Consider the following 16,143-nt stretch of genomic DNA (forward strand, 5'->3'; position numbering starts at 1 on the left):
GTGGAATGTGAAAATTAGACAATGTTTGTCAGGTGCTAGGGTTAGGAGAGAAGACTAACTGCAAAAACGCACGGGGGACTTTCTGGACATGGTGGAAATATTTTGGATCTTTTTTTTTTTTTTTTTTTTTTTTTGAGACGGAGTCTCGCTCTGTCGCCCAGGCTGGAGTGCAGTGGCACAATCTCGGCTCACTGCAAGAATATTTTGGATCTTGATTCTGTTGATGGTTACCTGACTATGTATGTTTCTCTAAACTCAAACAACTGTACAACTAAAAGGAGAGACTTTTAGTACATGTAATTTATATCTCAATAAACCTGATTTTTAAAAAAATAGAGTGGGGATTCTGGCTTCCAAGAGATATTTGCCAGCAGCAGCTTTTCAGACATTTTCTTTCATTCTCACAATAGCCCCATATGATTGATAGGTATTACTATCCTCATTTTACAGAAAGGAAGCAGATACCTGGACTTGGAAAAGTTAAGTAATTTTCCAAGGCCAGACAAAAGGGAGAGTTGTGATGCAGAACTATATGAAATTTAAAAAAAAAATAAATTATTTTTGAAGTTAACTTCAAAATGTGTGTACCAAACTATCCCATCTTATTTCTGCCCTTAGTGTTGTCCAGGGAAAGGAAAACTTAGAGAACTGACAAGGATGATTGCTAAATTGGATAATCCACTGGCAGATAATTGAGGCTTGACCACATATGTCATCCCACGGTTATTATATTAGTACTGCATCTGCTGAATTGACCATTTTATATTCTTATCCACAACATTGCTATGTCTTGAGAGACACGCACAAGCCTAGAAATATCTCATCAAAGAACTATCGGCCGGGCGCGGTGGCTCACACTTGTAATCCCAGCACTTTGGGAGGCCGAGGCAGGAGGATCACGAGGTCAGGAGATCGAGACCACGGTGAAACCCCGTCTCTACTAAAAAAAATACAAAAAATTAGCCAGGCGTGGTGGCGGGCGCCTGTAGTCCCAGCTACTCGGAGAGGCTGAGGCAGGAGAATGGCGTGAACCCGGGAGGCAGAGCTTGCAGTGAGCCAAGATCGTGCCACTGCACTCCAGCCTGGGTGACAGAGCGAGACTCCGTCTCCAAAAAGAAAGAACTATCAACAGAGGGAACTAATGGGCTTTGATACACGGATTATTTTTTAAAGTAATATTCTTTCATTCTAGAAAATGGAGAAAGCATATAATTTAAGGCCAAAAAATCATAAAGTACACATTGAATTGCTTATAAATGAGCCAGAGAAATATTTACCAAATCCTGGTTGAATTATGATAACTCCTTAAAGCTTGAATAAATAATTTTAAAATGAATAGAAGTCTGTGTTACTTTATGTTATAAAATGTAATCGTGTTCAACTAAATAGGTGATTCAGGCAAACCAGATTTAGATGCAAAGTTTCCCACTATAGCTCAGTTTCCTCACCTGAAAAAATGAGAATACTTTAACCTGTAAAGTGGGAATACCTTCCTCATATGACTGTGTTAAGGATGAAAGTTAATGAGAAGTTCTGGATATATTTTAGGGACTCAATACATTGTAACTAAATTATTTTCATCAGTCCTAGTAATCGTCATTATTTTCTTCTGTAGGTAGCAGTATACTTAGGGAACTTACTACTTCATGAGGTTTAAAAATATTGGTGTAAATGTTTCACACGTGGCTGTTTAATGGAGTACAGATGCTTAGGTACCTTCTGACCTTTGAAGATGAGCACTAGGGAGAGCACCTGTCTTACTAAGCCGTCTTTCAGGGCCAAAGTTGTGCCATACCTGAGCCTAAGGAAGATCAATCTGGCCCACAATCACATTTCTTCTTACACACCCATATGTTTTCATCAGTAACAGGTTCTGTGGCATTGAATTTTTAAAATTTCTTCTCAAACTTGCTGGCCTTTGTAAATCAGAAGTCAAGACCTGCGGTTGAGAGCAGGTAATGTTCATTTTATGGTTCCCATTTGGAACCCTGGGTGTTTCCATTCAATCTTTGTGAGCTAACACATGTGGTGCCTCCCTTCTTCCAGGAGACATATGAGCCCTTGTTTACCTCAGTTTACCTTAGTTGCACCTGCTCCAGAGGATGAGGCATATCTTTTAGAGATACACTCAGCATTCCCCTCAACAGAATATTGTACATGACCATCTCAAACATGCCCTCCACAGTCGGTGAAATCTCCCGTTGTTTTCTTATAATGCGACAAGAAAAAACAGTGACAGAAACTTAATTTTATTTTCATAAGATTGCTCTACACTCTTGTGCCTTTTAAATTATTTTCTCATACTCTTCTACATGCAATTCAATCTTAACTATCTGAAAGACTTATGGATGTATTCCACTACAATAATTGGGCCTTTCCTTTTGTCATGACAATATTGTCTCTTACAGAGAATGAACATTGGTTTACGGGCATTCTTGGTCATAGCTGATAGCTTGCAGCAGAAAGACGGGGAACCTCCCATGCCGGTTACAGGAGCCGTTCTTCCTTCAGGAAACACGTTGAGAGTAAAGAAAACATATTTGAGTAAAACGCTAACTGAAGAGGAAGCCAAAATGATAGGTGAGTTTCAGAAGTGCATAAGAACTAAGCCTTATGAAGCCCTTAAAATGACCAGTAGATATTTATCTTTAGTGAGATGCACTTTTAAAAATCTTTATAGAAGTAGATGATAAGACATTCCAACATTAATTGTTTTGATTGATTCATGCTGTGTTTTGTTTTACTGCTCTTTAAACTTTTTAGAACTTCCTGGTAAATATTTTGGCATTTAAATGTTAGACTTGTATCTGTGGTCTTTTTAAAGCCTCTAATAATGATTACTACGTTTTTCAGTGAGTCTCCAAGACTTCTGTGTGCTTTGCTAAATAATCCTGTTTATCAGTTCATTCATTCATCTCCTTCTTTTTTTCTTTAGTTAAATTAGTTTAACGTGTTTTAAACATGCCAAATCTCACAACACACATCATGTTATATTGTGGATTTAGACTACGTGAGATGATTTCCTAATTTAACTATCTTATCTAAAGAGATGTTTTTGGCATTTGTTCATTTCTTACCAAGTACCCAAATGTAGACACCTACTACAAACTTTATTAAGATAGTTACTGGATTCTACAGACCTGAGAGAAACACACAAGGAAATTTTTTGCTTTGAAGTATTTCTCTTTAGTTATGCAATGTTTAAATGACTTTTAAAAGGTATAATACGTTGGGTGCAATGGCTCACGCCTGTAATCCCAGCATTTTGGAAGGCCGAAACTCCACCTGAGGTTGGGAGTTCGAGACCAACCTGACCAACATGGAGAAACCCTGTCTCTACTAAAAATACAAAATTAGCTGGGCGTGGTGGCGCATGCCTGTAATCCCAGCAACTTGGGAGGCTAAGGCAGGAGAATCGTATGAACCCAAGAGATGGAGGTTGCGGTCAGCCAAGATTGCGCCATTCCACTCCAGCCTGGGCCACAAGAGTAAAACTCCATCTCAAAAAAAAAAAAAAAAAAAAAAGCAGATGTAATGCATGAGAAATAATCATGAATAATTATTTCACTAAGGTACAAATTTTAAATACAAAGGTATTTACTTTTCATTTGTATAATTCATATACACATTCGTCTTCCAGTGTAGTACATCGACACTGTAGTTAATGAGAACAATAAAAATAATATAGCTAAAATATGTTTTTCTTCATTTTTAAATTTATAATGTGAAGTTATTTTATTTTACTAAAAAAATTCACATATATATTTCAGAGGGTCATATGGAGTTATTAAAGTCCTAACCCCCAATGAGAATTATTCTTTATTCACATAATCACTAATGATGGTGAATTTTCTTATGCTAACTAGAAACTTTAAAATTCAAATTGCTTTAATTTGAATTTTGTATTTTCTTATTATTTTAACTCTTCTGGAAAATACTTCCAATTGAGTATTAGAATTCCTATAAATTGAATTTAAGTGATTATCTGGTGAACACCTACTAAGTGCAAGGCACTATGCTAATAGCTGTGCAGATGAGATTGAATCAGACGGCCCTTTTGCTCAAGGAAGTCATTGACTCATAAGGTCTTCAGTAAAAAATATTATAGAGATGAATACAGGATATCCTTTGATAGATTCAGTTGAAGGTATAACTATGATGCATGTTTTTCAGGCATGTCCTTATATTACTCTCAAGTACGAAAAGCTGTAGACAACATTTTAAGGCACCTTGATAAAGAAGTAGGAAGGTGTATGATGCTGACTAATGTACAGATGTTAAACAAAGAACCAGAAGACATGATCACGTGAGTACAGTAAAGACTAAGTTATCAGTGAAAGATTATCCAGAAGACACAAGTAGACAGTATTCTCATTTGTTCTGTATTTTGTTTTCATCTTCTTAGAGTTCTAAAAAGTAGTAAAGATAGTTAAAAAAAAAAACCTTCACAGTATTTGATTAACTATAAAAATAAGGTCATATCTGTGATTGATCTATTTTATTTATATCTCAAGTATCATTAGGTCAGTAAGTTAGAAAATGAGGCCCATGACTCACTGGTCCATGTTTTCAGAAATGGCATTTTGTTCCCAGGCACCATCACAACTCATGTGACATAGTGACATCCCAAATTTACAGACATTCCATCTTTATACATCTCGTGACAGTTCCTACTTCATAGTTTCTGTGCGACTGTGTAACAGACTGCATTACAGAAAGTATTTTAAGAAAGCATGCATAGCTACAAATGTATTCAAATCAAGTATTCTTTTTTTTCTAATTATACTTTAAGTTTTAGGGTACATGTGCACAATGTGCAGGTTTGTTACATATGTATCCATGTGCCATGTTGGTGTGCTGCACCATTAACTCGTCATTTAGCATTAGGTATATCTCCTAATGCTGTCCCTCCCCCCTCCCCCAACCCCACAACAGTCCCCGGAGTGTGATGTTCCTCTTCCTGTGTCCATGAGTTCTCATTGTTCAATTCCCACTTATGAGTGAGAACATGCGGTGTTTGGTTTTTTGTCCTTGCGATAGTTTACTGAGAATGATGGTTTCCAGTTTCATCCATGTCCCTACAACGGACATGAACTCATCATTTTTTATGGCTGCATAGTAATCCATGGTGTATATGTGCCACATTTTCTTAATCCAGTCTATCATTGTTGGACATTTGGGTTGGTTCCAAGTCTTTGCTATTGTGAATAGTGCCACAATAAACATACATGTGCATGTGTCTTTATAGCAGCATGATTTATAGTCCTTTGGGTATATGCCCAGTAATGGGATGGCTGGGTCAAATGGTATTTCTAGTTCGAGATCCCTGAGGAATCACCACACTGACGTCCACAATGGTTGAACTAGTTTACAGTCCCACCAACGGTGTAAAAGTGTTCCTATTTCTCCACATCCTCTCCAGCACCTGTTGTTTCCTGACTTTTTAATAATCGCCATTCTAACTGGTGTGAGATGGTATCTCATTGTGGTTTTGATTTGCATTTCTCTGATGGCCAGTGATGATGAGCATTTTTTCATGTGTGTTTTGGCTGCATAAATGTCTTCTTTTGAGAAGTGTCTGTTCAAAAAGTCCTTCGCCCACTTTTTGATGGGGTTGTTTGTTTTTTTCTTGTAAATTTGTTTGAGTTCATTGTAGATTCTGGATATTAGCCCTTTGTCAGATGAGTAGGTTGCAAAAATTTTCTCCCATTCTGTAGGTTGCCTGTTCACTCTGATGGTAGTTTCTTTCGCTGTGCAGAAGCCCTTTAGTTTAATTAGATCCCATTTGTCAATTTTGGCTTTTGTTGCCATTGCTTTTGGTGTTTTAGACATGAAGTCCTTGCCCATGCCTATGTCCTGAAGGGTATTGCCTAGGTTTTCTTCTAGGGTTTTTATGGTTTTAGGTCTAACATGTAAGTCTTTAATCCATCTTGAATTAATTTTTGTATAAGGTGTAAGGAAGGGATCCGGTTTCAGCTTTCTACATATGGCTAGCCAGTTTTCCCAACACCATTTATTAAATAGGGAATCCTTATCCCATTGCTTGTTTTTGTCAGGTTTATCAAAGATCAGATAGTTGTAGATATGCGGCATTATTTCTGAGGGCTCTGTTCTCTTCCATTGATCTATGTGTCTGTTTTGGTACCAGTACCATGCTGTTTTGGCTACTGTAGCCTTGTAGTATAGTTTGAAGTCAGGTAGCGTGATGCCTCCAGCTTTGTTCTTTTGGCTTAGGATTGACTTGGCAATGCAGGCTCTTTTTTGGTTCCATATGAACTTTAAAGTAGTTGTTTCCAATTCTGTGAAGAAAGTCATTGGTAGCTTGATGGGGATGGCATTGAATCTATAAATTACTTTGGGCAGTATGGCCATTTTCACGATATTGATTCTTCCAACCCATGAGCATGGAATGTTCTTCCATTTGTTTGTATCCTCTTTTATTTCATTGAGCAGTGGTTTATAGTTCTCCTTGAAGAGGTCCTTCGCGTCCCTTGTAAGTTGGATTCCTAGGTATTTTATTCTTTTTGAAGCAATTGTGAATGGGAGTTCACTCATGATTTGGCTCTCTGTTTGTCTGTTATTGGTGTACAAGAATGCTTGTGATTTTTGTACATTGATTTTGTATCCTGAGACTTTGCTGAAGTTCCTTATCAGCTTAAGGAGATTTTGGGCTGAGACAATGGGGTTTTCTAGATATACAATCATGTCATCTGCAAACAGGGACAATTTGACTTCCTCTTTTCCTAATTGAATACCCTTTATTTCCTTCTCCTGCCTGATTGCCCTGGCCAGAACTTCCAACACTGTGTGGAATAGGAGTGGTGAGAGAGGGCATCCCTGTCTTGTGCCAGTTTTCAAAGGGAATGCTTTCAGTTTTTGCCCATTCAGTATGATATTGGCTGTGGGTTTGTCATAGATAGCTCTTATTATTTTGAGATACGTCCCATCAATACCTAATTTATTGAGAGTTTTTAGCATGAAGTGTTGTTGAATTTTGTCATAGGCCTTTTCTGCATCTATTGAGATAATCATGTGGTTTTTGTCTTTGGTTCTGTTTATATGCTGGATTACATTTATTGATTTGCGTATGTTGAACCAGCCTTGCATCCCAGGGATGAAGCCCACTTGATCATGGTGGATAAGCTTTTTGATGTGCTGCTGGATTCGGTTTGCCAGTATTTTATTGAGGATTTTTGCATCAATGTTCATCAAGGATATTGGTCTGAAATTCTCTTTTTTGGTTGTGTCTCTGCCAGGCTTTGGTATCAGGATGATGCTGGCCTCATAAAATGTGTTAGGGAGGATTCCCTCTTTTTCTATTGATTGAAATAGTTTCAGAAGGAATGGTACCAGTTCCTCCTTGTACCTCTGGTAGAATTCAGCTGTGAATCCATCAGGTCCTGGACTCTTTTTGGTTGATAAGCTACTAATTATTGCCACAATTTCAGAGCCTGTTATTGGTCTATTCAGAGATTCAACTTCTTCCTGGTTTAGTCTTGGGAGAGTGTATTTGTCGAGAAATTTATCCATTTCTTCTAGATTTTCTAGTTTATTTGCATAGAGGTGTTTGTAGTATTCTCTGATGGTAGATTGTATTTCTGTGGGATTGGTGGTGATATCCCCTTTTTCATTTTTTATTGCGTCTATTTGATTCTTCTCTCTTTTCTTCTTTATTAGTCTTGCTAGCAGTCTATCAATTTTGTTGATCTTTTCAAAAAACCAGCTCCTGGATTCATTAATTTTTTGAAGGGTTTTTTGTGTCTCTATTTCCTTCAGTTCTGCTCTGATTTTAGTTATTTCTTGCCTTCTGCTAGCTTTTGAATGTGTTTGCCCTTGCTTTTCTAGTTCTTTGAATTGTGATGTTAGGGTGTCAATTTTGGATCTTTCCTGCTTTCTCTTATGGGCATTTAGTGCTGTAAATTTCCCTCCACACATTGCTTTGATTGTGTCCCAGAGATTCTGGTATGTTGTGTCTTTGTTCTCGTAGGTTTCAAAGAACATCTTCATTTCTGCCTTCATTTCGTTATGTACCCAGTAGTCATTCAGGAGCAGGTTGTTCAGTTTCCATGTAATTGAGAGGTTTTGAGTGAGTTTCTTAATCCTGAGTTCTAGTTTGATTACACTGTGGTCTGACAGTTTGTTGTAATTTCTGTTCTTTTATTTTTGCTGAGGAGAGCTTTACTTCCAACTATGTGGTCAATTTTGGAATAGGTGTGATGTGGTGCTGAAAAAATGTATATTCTGTTGCTTTGGGGTGGAGAGTTCTGTAGATGTGTATTAGGTCTGCTTGGTGCAGAGCTGAGTTCAATTCCTGGGTATCCTTGTTAACTTTCTGTCTCGTTGATCTGTCTAATGTTGACAGTGGGGTGTTAAAATCTCCCATTATTATTGTGTGAGAGTCTAAGTCTCTTTGTAGGTCGCTCAGGACTTGCTTTATGAATCTGGGTGATCCTGTATTGGGTGCATATATATTTAGGATAGTTAGCTCTTCTTGTTGAATTGATCCCTTTACCATTATGTAATGGCCTTCTTTGTCTCTTTTGATCTTTGTTGGTTTAAAGTCTATTTTCTCAGAGACTAGGATTCAACCCCTGCCTTTTTTTGTTTTCCATTTGCTTGGTAGATCTTCCTCCATCCCTTTATTTTGAGTCTATGTGTGTCTCTGCACGTGAGATGGGTTTCCTGAATACAGCACACTGATGGGTCTTGACTCCTTATCCAATTTGCCGGTCTGTGTCTTTTAATTGGAGCATTTAGCCCATTTACATTTAAAGTTAATATTGTTATGTGTGATTTTGATCCTGTCATTATGATGTTAGCTGGTTATTTTGCTCGTTAGTTGATGCAGTTTCTTCCTAGCCTCGATGGTCTTTACAATTTGGCATGTTTTTGCAGTGGCTGGTACTGGTTGTTCCTTTCCATGTTTAGTGCTTCCTTCAGGAGCTCTTTTAGGGCAGGCCTGGTGGTGAAAAAAATCTCTCAGCATTTGCTTGTCTGTAAAGTATTTTATTTCTCCTTCACTTATGAAGCTTAGTTTGGCTGGATAAGAAATTCTGGGTTAAAAATTCTTTTCTTTAAGAATGTTGAATATTGCTCCCTACTCTCTTCTGGCTTGTAGAGTTTCTGCTGAGAGATCAGCTGTTAGTCTGATGGGCTTCCCTTTGTGGGTAACCCCACCTTTCTCTCTGGCTGCCCTTAACATTTTTTCCTTCATTTCAACTTTGGTGAATCTGACAATTATGTGTCTTGGAGTTGCTCTTCTCTAGGAATATCTTTGTGGCGTTCTCTGTATTTCCTGAATCTGAATGTTGGCCTGCCTTGCTAGATTGGGGAAGTTCTCCTGGATAATATCTTGCAGAGTGTTTTCCAACTTGGTTCCATTCTCCCCGTCACTTTCAGGTACACCAATCAGATGTAGGTTTGGTCTTTTCACATAGTCCCATATTTGTTGGAGGCTTTGTTCATTGCTTTTTATTCTTTTTTCTCTAAACTTCCCTTCTCGCTTCATTTCATTCATTTCATCTTCCATCACTGATACCCTTTCTTCCAGTTGATCGCATCAGCTACTGAGGCTTCTGTATTCTTCACGTAGTTCTCGAAACTTGGCTTTCAGCTCCATCAGCTCCTTTAAGCACTTCTCTGCATTGGTCATTTTAGTTATACATTCATCTAATTTTTTTTCAAAGTTTTTAACTTCTTTGCCATTGGTTTGAATTTCCTCCTGTAGCTCGGAGTAGTTTGATCGTCTGAAGCCTTCTTCTCTCAACTCGTCAAAGTCATTCTCCATCCAGCACTGTTCCGTTGCTGGTGAGGAACTGCGTTCCTTTGGAGGAGGAGAGGCGCTCTGCTTTTTAGAGTTTCCAGTTTTTCTGCTCTGTTTCCTCCCCATCTTTGTAGTTTTTTCTACTTTTGGTCTTTGATGATGGTGATGTACAGATGGGTTTTTGGTGTGGGTGTCCTTTCTGTTTGTTAGTTTTCCTTCTAACAGACAGGACCCTCAGCTGCAGGTCTGTTGGAGTTTGCTAGAGGTCCACTCCAGACCCTGTTTGCCTGGGTGTCAGCAGCGGTGGCTGCAGAACAGCGGATTTTCGTGAACTGCAAATTCAGCCATCTGATCGTTCCTCTGGAAGTTTTGTCTCAGAGGAGTACCCAGCCGAGTGAGGTGTCAGTCTGTCCCTACTGGGGTGTGCCTCCCAGTTAGGCTGCTCGGGGGTCAGGGACCCACTTTAGGAGGCAGTGTGCCCATTCTCAGATCTCCAGCTATGTGCTGGGAGAACCACTACTCTCTTCAAAGCTGTCCGACAGGGACATTTAAGTTTGCAGAGGTTCCTGCTGACTTTTTGTTTGTCTGTGCCCTGCCCCCAGTGGTGGAGCCTACAGAGGCAGGCAGGCCTCCTTGAGCTGTGGTGGGCTCCACCCAGTTCGAGCTTCCTGGCTGCTTTGTTTACCTAAGCAAGCCTGGGCAATGGCGGGCGCCCCTCCCCCAGCCTCGCTGCCACCTTGCAGTTTGATCTCAGACTGCTGTGCTAGCAATCAGCAAGACTCTGTGGGCGTAGGACCCTCTGAGCTAGGTGCGGGACACAATCTCCTGGTGTGCTGTTTTCCAAGCCTGTTGGAAAAGCGCAGTATTAGGGTGGGAGTGACCCGATTTTCCAGGTGCTGTCTGTCACCCCTTTCTTTGACTAGGAAAGGGAACTCCCTGACCCCTTGCGCTTCCCGAGTGAGACAATGCCTCACCCTGCTTCGGGCTCAGCTCGCACACGGTGCGCTAAACCGACTGTCCTGCACCCACTGTTTGGCACTCCCTAGGGAGATGAACCCGGTACCTCAGATGGAAATGCAGAAATCACCCGTCTTCTGCGTCGCTCACGCTGGGAGCTGCAGACCGGAGCTGTTCCTATTTGGCCATCTTGGCTCCACCAAGTATTCTTATTCAAAATCTGAAGATCTAGATTTACAATCAGAACTTGCATTTGCTGTTTTTCTTTAACTATGGCAGGAACTAGGATTAAGTTATAATTCTATATTTTAAGAAAGTTTGGACTGTGTTGTTGGGCTATGAATTAAATTACATTTGATAGCTGTGGCATAATTTCCAAAAATATAATTAGGTAAATTTGTTCTGTCATCCATCATTTTCAACTGCAAATATAAGAATTAATCTGAAGATTGTTACCTATATAGAGAGGTTCATATTGTGGTGTGCATTTTTTTTGTGATAGTAACATGTGCTCATGATTAAAGCAAAGGCAAAAATGCAGAATTATTTAAAATATGTATTTTGTAGAATCTAAAGTTAAAATAAAAGCCTCCTCAGAGCCTCACATGAAATCTGCAGCCATTTCTTGGATCAATGTGATTCCTTCCAGACCTTTCCTTACGTCAATATAAATGTATGTGTATACATACCTCTTTTTTTCCACAAAAGTGGGATTATACAATGCATATTATCTTGCAGCTTGCCAATTACTCGATTTAAGTAGTATGAGATGATGTTGCTTTAGACTTTTCATCCGAAATAATAGCAGAATTTATATCGACCAAGATTAATAACATTAAAAATATTATGTACAGTTCTAGTTCTTACCTCACAAATTTGCCAGATTATCAGTAAACTTTCAACCTCATTTTTCCATACTTCTTGCATATATTAAAGCCATTTTCAATTTATGATGTAGAAGATATAAAATAATGCATTACGCCAGGCACAGTGGCTCACACCTGTAATCCCAGCACTTTGGGAGGCCAAGGCGGGCAGACCACTTGAGGTCAAGAGTTCAAGACCAGCCTGGCCAACATGGTGAAACCCCATCTTTACTAATAATACAAAAATTAGCTGGGCATGGTGGCACACACCTGTAATCCCAGCTACTCAGGAGGCTGAGGCAGGAGAATTGCTTGAACCCGGGAGTCGGAGATTGCAGTGAGCCAAGATTGCAGCACTGCATTCCAGCCTGGGTGACAGTGAAACTGTTTCAAAAACAAACAAAAAGAAATGCATATAGCTGTTTCCTTAAAAAAAAAAAAAAAAAAAAAAAAAAAAGCTTTAAAGGACAACCGTATTTGTAATCAATAGGCATCACAAGATAGGTTCAGGACAAAAACAATATATTCAAAATCATAAAAAGGTACATGTTTAAATGTAAACATTTTATTTATGTTTTAATCAATGTTTCAAACTTTTTCTAAGGTTCTTCTTTACTTTTTCCTATTCAAACATCTTAAGACCTCCAGATAGGGCTAGAAACATTTTTCGTGCTAGAATTCAAAGCAGATTCCTGAATAACTCATTGCTTCATTTCTTAAAAAAAAAAAAAAAAAAAAAAAAGGAAGAAGAGAAATGTTAGGGAATCACATAAGCATTTAGGAGAAGAGGGTGGAGGCCCACACAACACTAATGGAACAGTCACTGGAGTTGATATTTGAAGCTGCTCCACCACTTTCCCAGGCCCTACGTAGGGTGAGAACTTGAACATTGAACATTCTGTGTTGCTCAGTCTTTATTCCTCATCCCTTTTGTGGTTCATGCTAGTACAAAAAAAAGAAAGAAAGAAAGAAAATAACAAGTAAAGAATAATAAACAATAATTTTAACATTTGTTAATATATTTTCTTAATTATGTAATTTTGGGGATTTATATGCTTCCCATAAAAGGCCAGACAGCAAAGACTGCAGTAGTAAGAGGAAATCATGCAGCAATTAGTTTCTAATCTAGGCTTGTTTTATCATCTTGGAAGTCTGGCAGAGTTCGCCCTTACACTTCAGGCCAGGCAAGGTCATCCATTTTCCGACAGATATAAAAATAATCCCAGCTGTTAAAGACATCTGGTGAGAAAACTAGTAGAACTATTTAAACTACTCACTGTGTTACAAATGAACAATTAGAAGAGATCTCTAGGCTCTAACACTGTACAGCTATTGAGGATATCATCTGAAAACATTTCTTTCCTTGGCTGATTGGAAAGCCCTGTGCAACTGCTTCCTCTTCTCCAGGGTCCTCAACAGCTCATGCAAAAGCTCTATGGATGACAAAAGTCATAAGATTATTAAGAAAATAATCTTATGACTGCCCACAAAAGCAGATTATTTTGGAAGACAACATATTACATGTTTTATTTTTCACATAAACAATTTTGTATTAATTCTTAACAAACTTGTAAAGGCACACTAAAAGGTATGTCACAGAGTAAAATTGCTGTTTGATTATGATCTTTAGATTACAGAGAGGATTGACTCTGCTAGTTGCATTTCTATTCTGACTACAGTTACTGTTCCAGAAAGGAATTATTTTTATGCTGCTTTGCATTTTCATCATTGTGCTTGTGTCCTGGGATCACATTAATTTGGTACTGATTCTATATTTATGCTCAGAAGACTAAGTCATCAGGCTTTAGATAGGCTGTTATATGTTATCGCTTGGGTCATTTGAAAGATTTTGGTGGGTAGTTTATTCCATAAAGGTTACAGATAAAATAAGTGGTTAAAAATCTAACAGTGACCTATTAAAACAACTAAAAATTGAAATAAAACAAAATATATATTTCTCCTTCACATTTTCCAACAGAATGCAGAAGGCATTAATTATCATTAAACATTCATATTCTCAAGAAATTAATTAAAAATAGAGAAGGAAATCTCCATAGAGGTGAGGCCCATCAGTATCACTTTAAAAGTCAGAAATGAGTGCACAACTATATACGTTTCAGAATTTTACTTATTTTGAAAGATTTATTTTGGAAGCACTTAATTTTTTAGAAACAGGACAAGGGGCTCTAGGGGAGAAGCATAACTCATTAGGGAGAGAAGCTGCTAGATATCACAATTACAAAAGGCACCATTCCATATATATACATATATGTATATGTATATATATCAAATAAACTCCATTTTTAAATGCTGAATGAAATACATTTTTAAATGCTGAATGAAATACATTTCTTCATGTGGATGTACTTAGCCATTTCTGTGATTCTGGTATTTTAAATGCAACTGGACTAGACCCAACTAAAGGGCAAACTCAAGGTAAAATAGTATTGATATCAGCATTTTTCTTTTCAGATATATACCTCTGTCTTACATTTAAATTACTTAAAGTTTTGTTAGAATTGGTCAAGCTACAAAGAGCATAAACATTTGAGAATAATATGGAGCTAACACCAGGCTGTGACTCAGAAGGCATGGATTCTAGTCTTTGTTCATGCACTTAATTCATTTTGCTTTTATTTTCACAGCCTTTTGACCTATTTTAAAATTTTGTCTTCTGATTCTAGGGGTGAGAGAAAGCCAAAAATAGATCTTTTCAGGACCTGTGTTGCTGCTATTCCTCGACTGCTTCCTGATGGGATGTCAAAACTTGAACTTATTGACTTGCTGGCTAGGTAGGTGAGAATATTATTTGACCAAAATTAATTTTGATCCTTTGTTGTCACTCCTGAAAAAAAAAATAGAATGGTAGTTTACAATTAACAAATATTTACCAAATGAGATACTGGGTATGGGCAGGAAAAAACAAATTTTTAAAAATTATTTTTCCCGGCCGAGCGCGGCGGCTCACGCTTGTAATCCCAGCACTTTGGGAGGCCGAGGCGGGCGGATCACGAGGTCAGGAGATCGAGACCACGGTGAAACCCCGTCTCTACTAAAAATACAAAAAATTAGCCGGGCGTGGTGGCGGGCGCCTGTAGTCCCAGCTACTCGGAGAGGCTGAGGCAGGAGAATGGCGTGAACCCGGGAGGCGGAGCTTGCAGTGAGCCGAGATTGAGCCACTGCACTCCAGCCTGGGTGAAAAAGCGAGACTCCGTCTCAAAAAAAAAAAAAAAAAGTATTTTTCCCATGTTCAAGGGGTTTAAAATCCAACTTAGAAGCAAATACATATGCACGTAAGGTCGCTAACAACCCAAAGCCCGTGTTGTGCAAATTAATGGCACAAAAATGTACAATACATGATTCGTGGGTAAGAGATTACTATGGACTGGGGAAGGCAACAAATAACTCCTGAGAGAAGGTGGAACTTGAACTTCCTCTCGAAGGGAAGGTAGAGTTCAGAAAGGTAAAGGCAGAGACATGAGCAAAGGCACAGAGGTAGAACCAGGAAATGAGATGGGTCTGGCCAAAAAAGAGTTCATTCGGAGTCTGATACCCAATCTGAGGCCCACAGACCCCCATGGGGACAAGAATGCAGGTCATGGATATCCTAAACTACTTTTAGTATAGTGCTTCAGAAAGCTGCCCAAAATCATATTTATCACCCTCCCAATGCACAATCCAATGAGAACCTAAAATTTATTTTCTTCGAGTGAAATTATCTTATTCTAGTTTAGTAAGCTTAGTTATCTCATGTTGATCTGGAGCTCCAGTTGACAGTTACGTATGTCTTTAATTTAAAAATCAAAAGTGACATAACCTAAGTGCAATTTGGAAAGCAAAATTATTAGACACGTGGGATGCATGGAATGAAGAAGAACAAAAGTCATTGGTTTGGGGGGAAAAAAGAGAAAATAGTTTACAAACCCAATGATGAAAGGAAATTGAAATAAGACTGAAGAGGTAGATTTTCAGCTGATCATAAGTACTTGTTGAGGCATTTGGACTGATGAAATTTTAAGCTGGGAAATAAGATGACAAAAAATGTCAATTTAGGCTCTATAATCTGATTATGGTGTAATTTTTAAAAAGCCTGGAGAAGGACAACAAATAGTCATGCTGACTGAATGAATGATGCATTACACATAGCCTAGTTTACTCACATTGTCACCTTCTGAGAGCACCTTCCCCTTCAATATTCAAGTAAAAAACCCAAACTTCCACCCCACATGGCTGCACATAATCTGGTGGCCTCCTGAGGCTCTGAGTGTCCCCGTGGAGCCCTGCGTCTCCTGATTATTGTGGTCATGGTCCTCTCTTACGTGGGCAGCCAGCTTGGGTCCCTCTGTTGATTACCTCTTGCTATCTAGTAATAGCTTTTAGAACCTACTGCCCTTTCCCATTCTTTAATTCACATTTGGACACAGCCACTCCCTCCTTCCTGACACCACTAGCTCAAGAACAGTGCTGAATGTGAAGGTTTCCTGAAGGTCTGTTACCTTCAAAACCATGATTTCAAGCCGTTTTGCTCTCTGACCACAGCCTTCCACCTTCTGGCTG

General features: G+C 38.7%; 1 protein-coding gene across 4 annotated transcripts in view; it reads left to right on the forward strand.

Annotated features, from left to right (window-relative positions):
• The window catches only part of FRY (FRY microtubule binding protein), a 453,339-nt gene that overhangs the window by 303,779 nt on the left and 133,417 nt on the right, over positions 1 to 16,143 (forward strand). For all 4 annotated transcript variants that reach the window (XM_063619275.1, XM_055244887.2, XM_055244886.2 and 1 more), the window contains 3 exons: positions 2,409 to 2,580; positions 4,174 to 4,306; positions 14,271 to 14,378. In XM_063619275.1, coding sequence (XP_063475345.1) covers positions 2,409 to 2,580; positions 4,174 to 4,306; positions 14,271 to 14,378 — 413 coding nt within the window. The remainder of the gene's footprint in view (positions 1 to 2,408; positions 2,581 to 4,173; positions 4,307 to 14,270; positions 14,379 to 16,143) is intronic.

Source organism: Symphalangus syndactylus, chromosome 15 (assembly GCF_028878055.3).
Source record: "Symphalangus syndactylus isolate Jambi chromosome 15, NHGRI_mSymSyn1-v2.1_pri, whole genome shotgun sequence".
NCBI classification, from domain to species: domain Eukaryota; kingdom Metazoa; phylum Chordata; class Mammalia; order Primates; family Hylobatidae; genus Symphalangus; species Symphalangus syndactylus.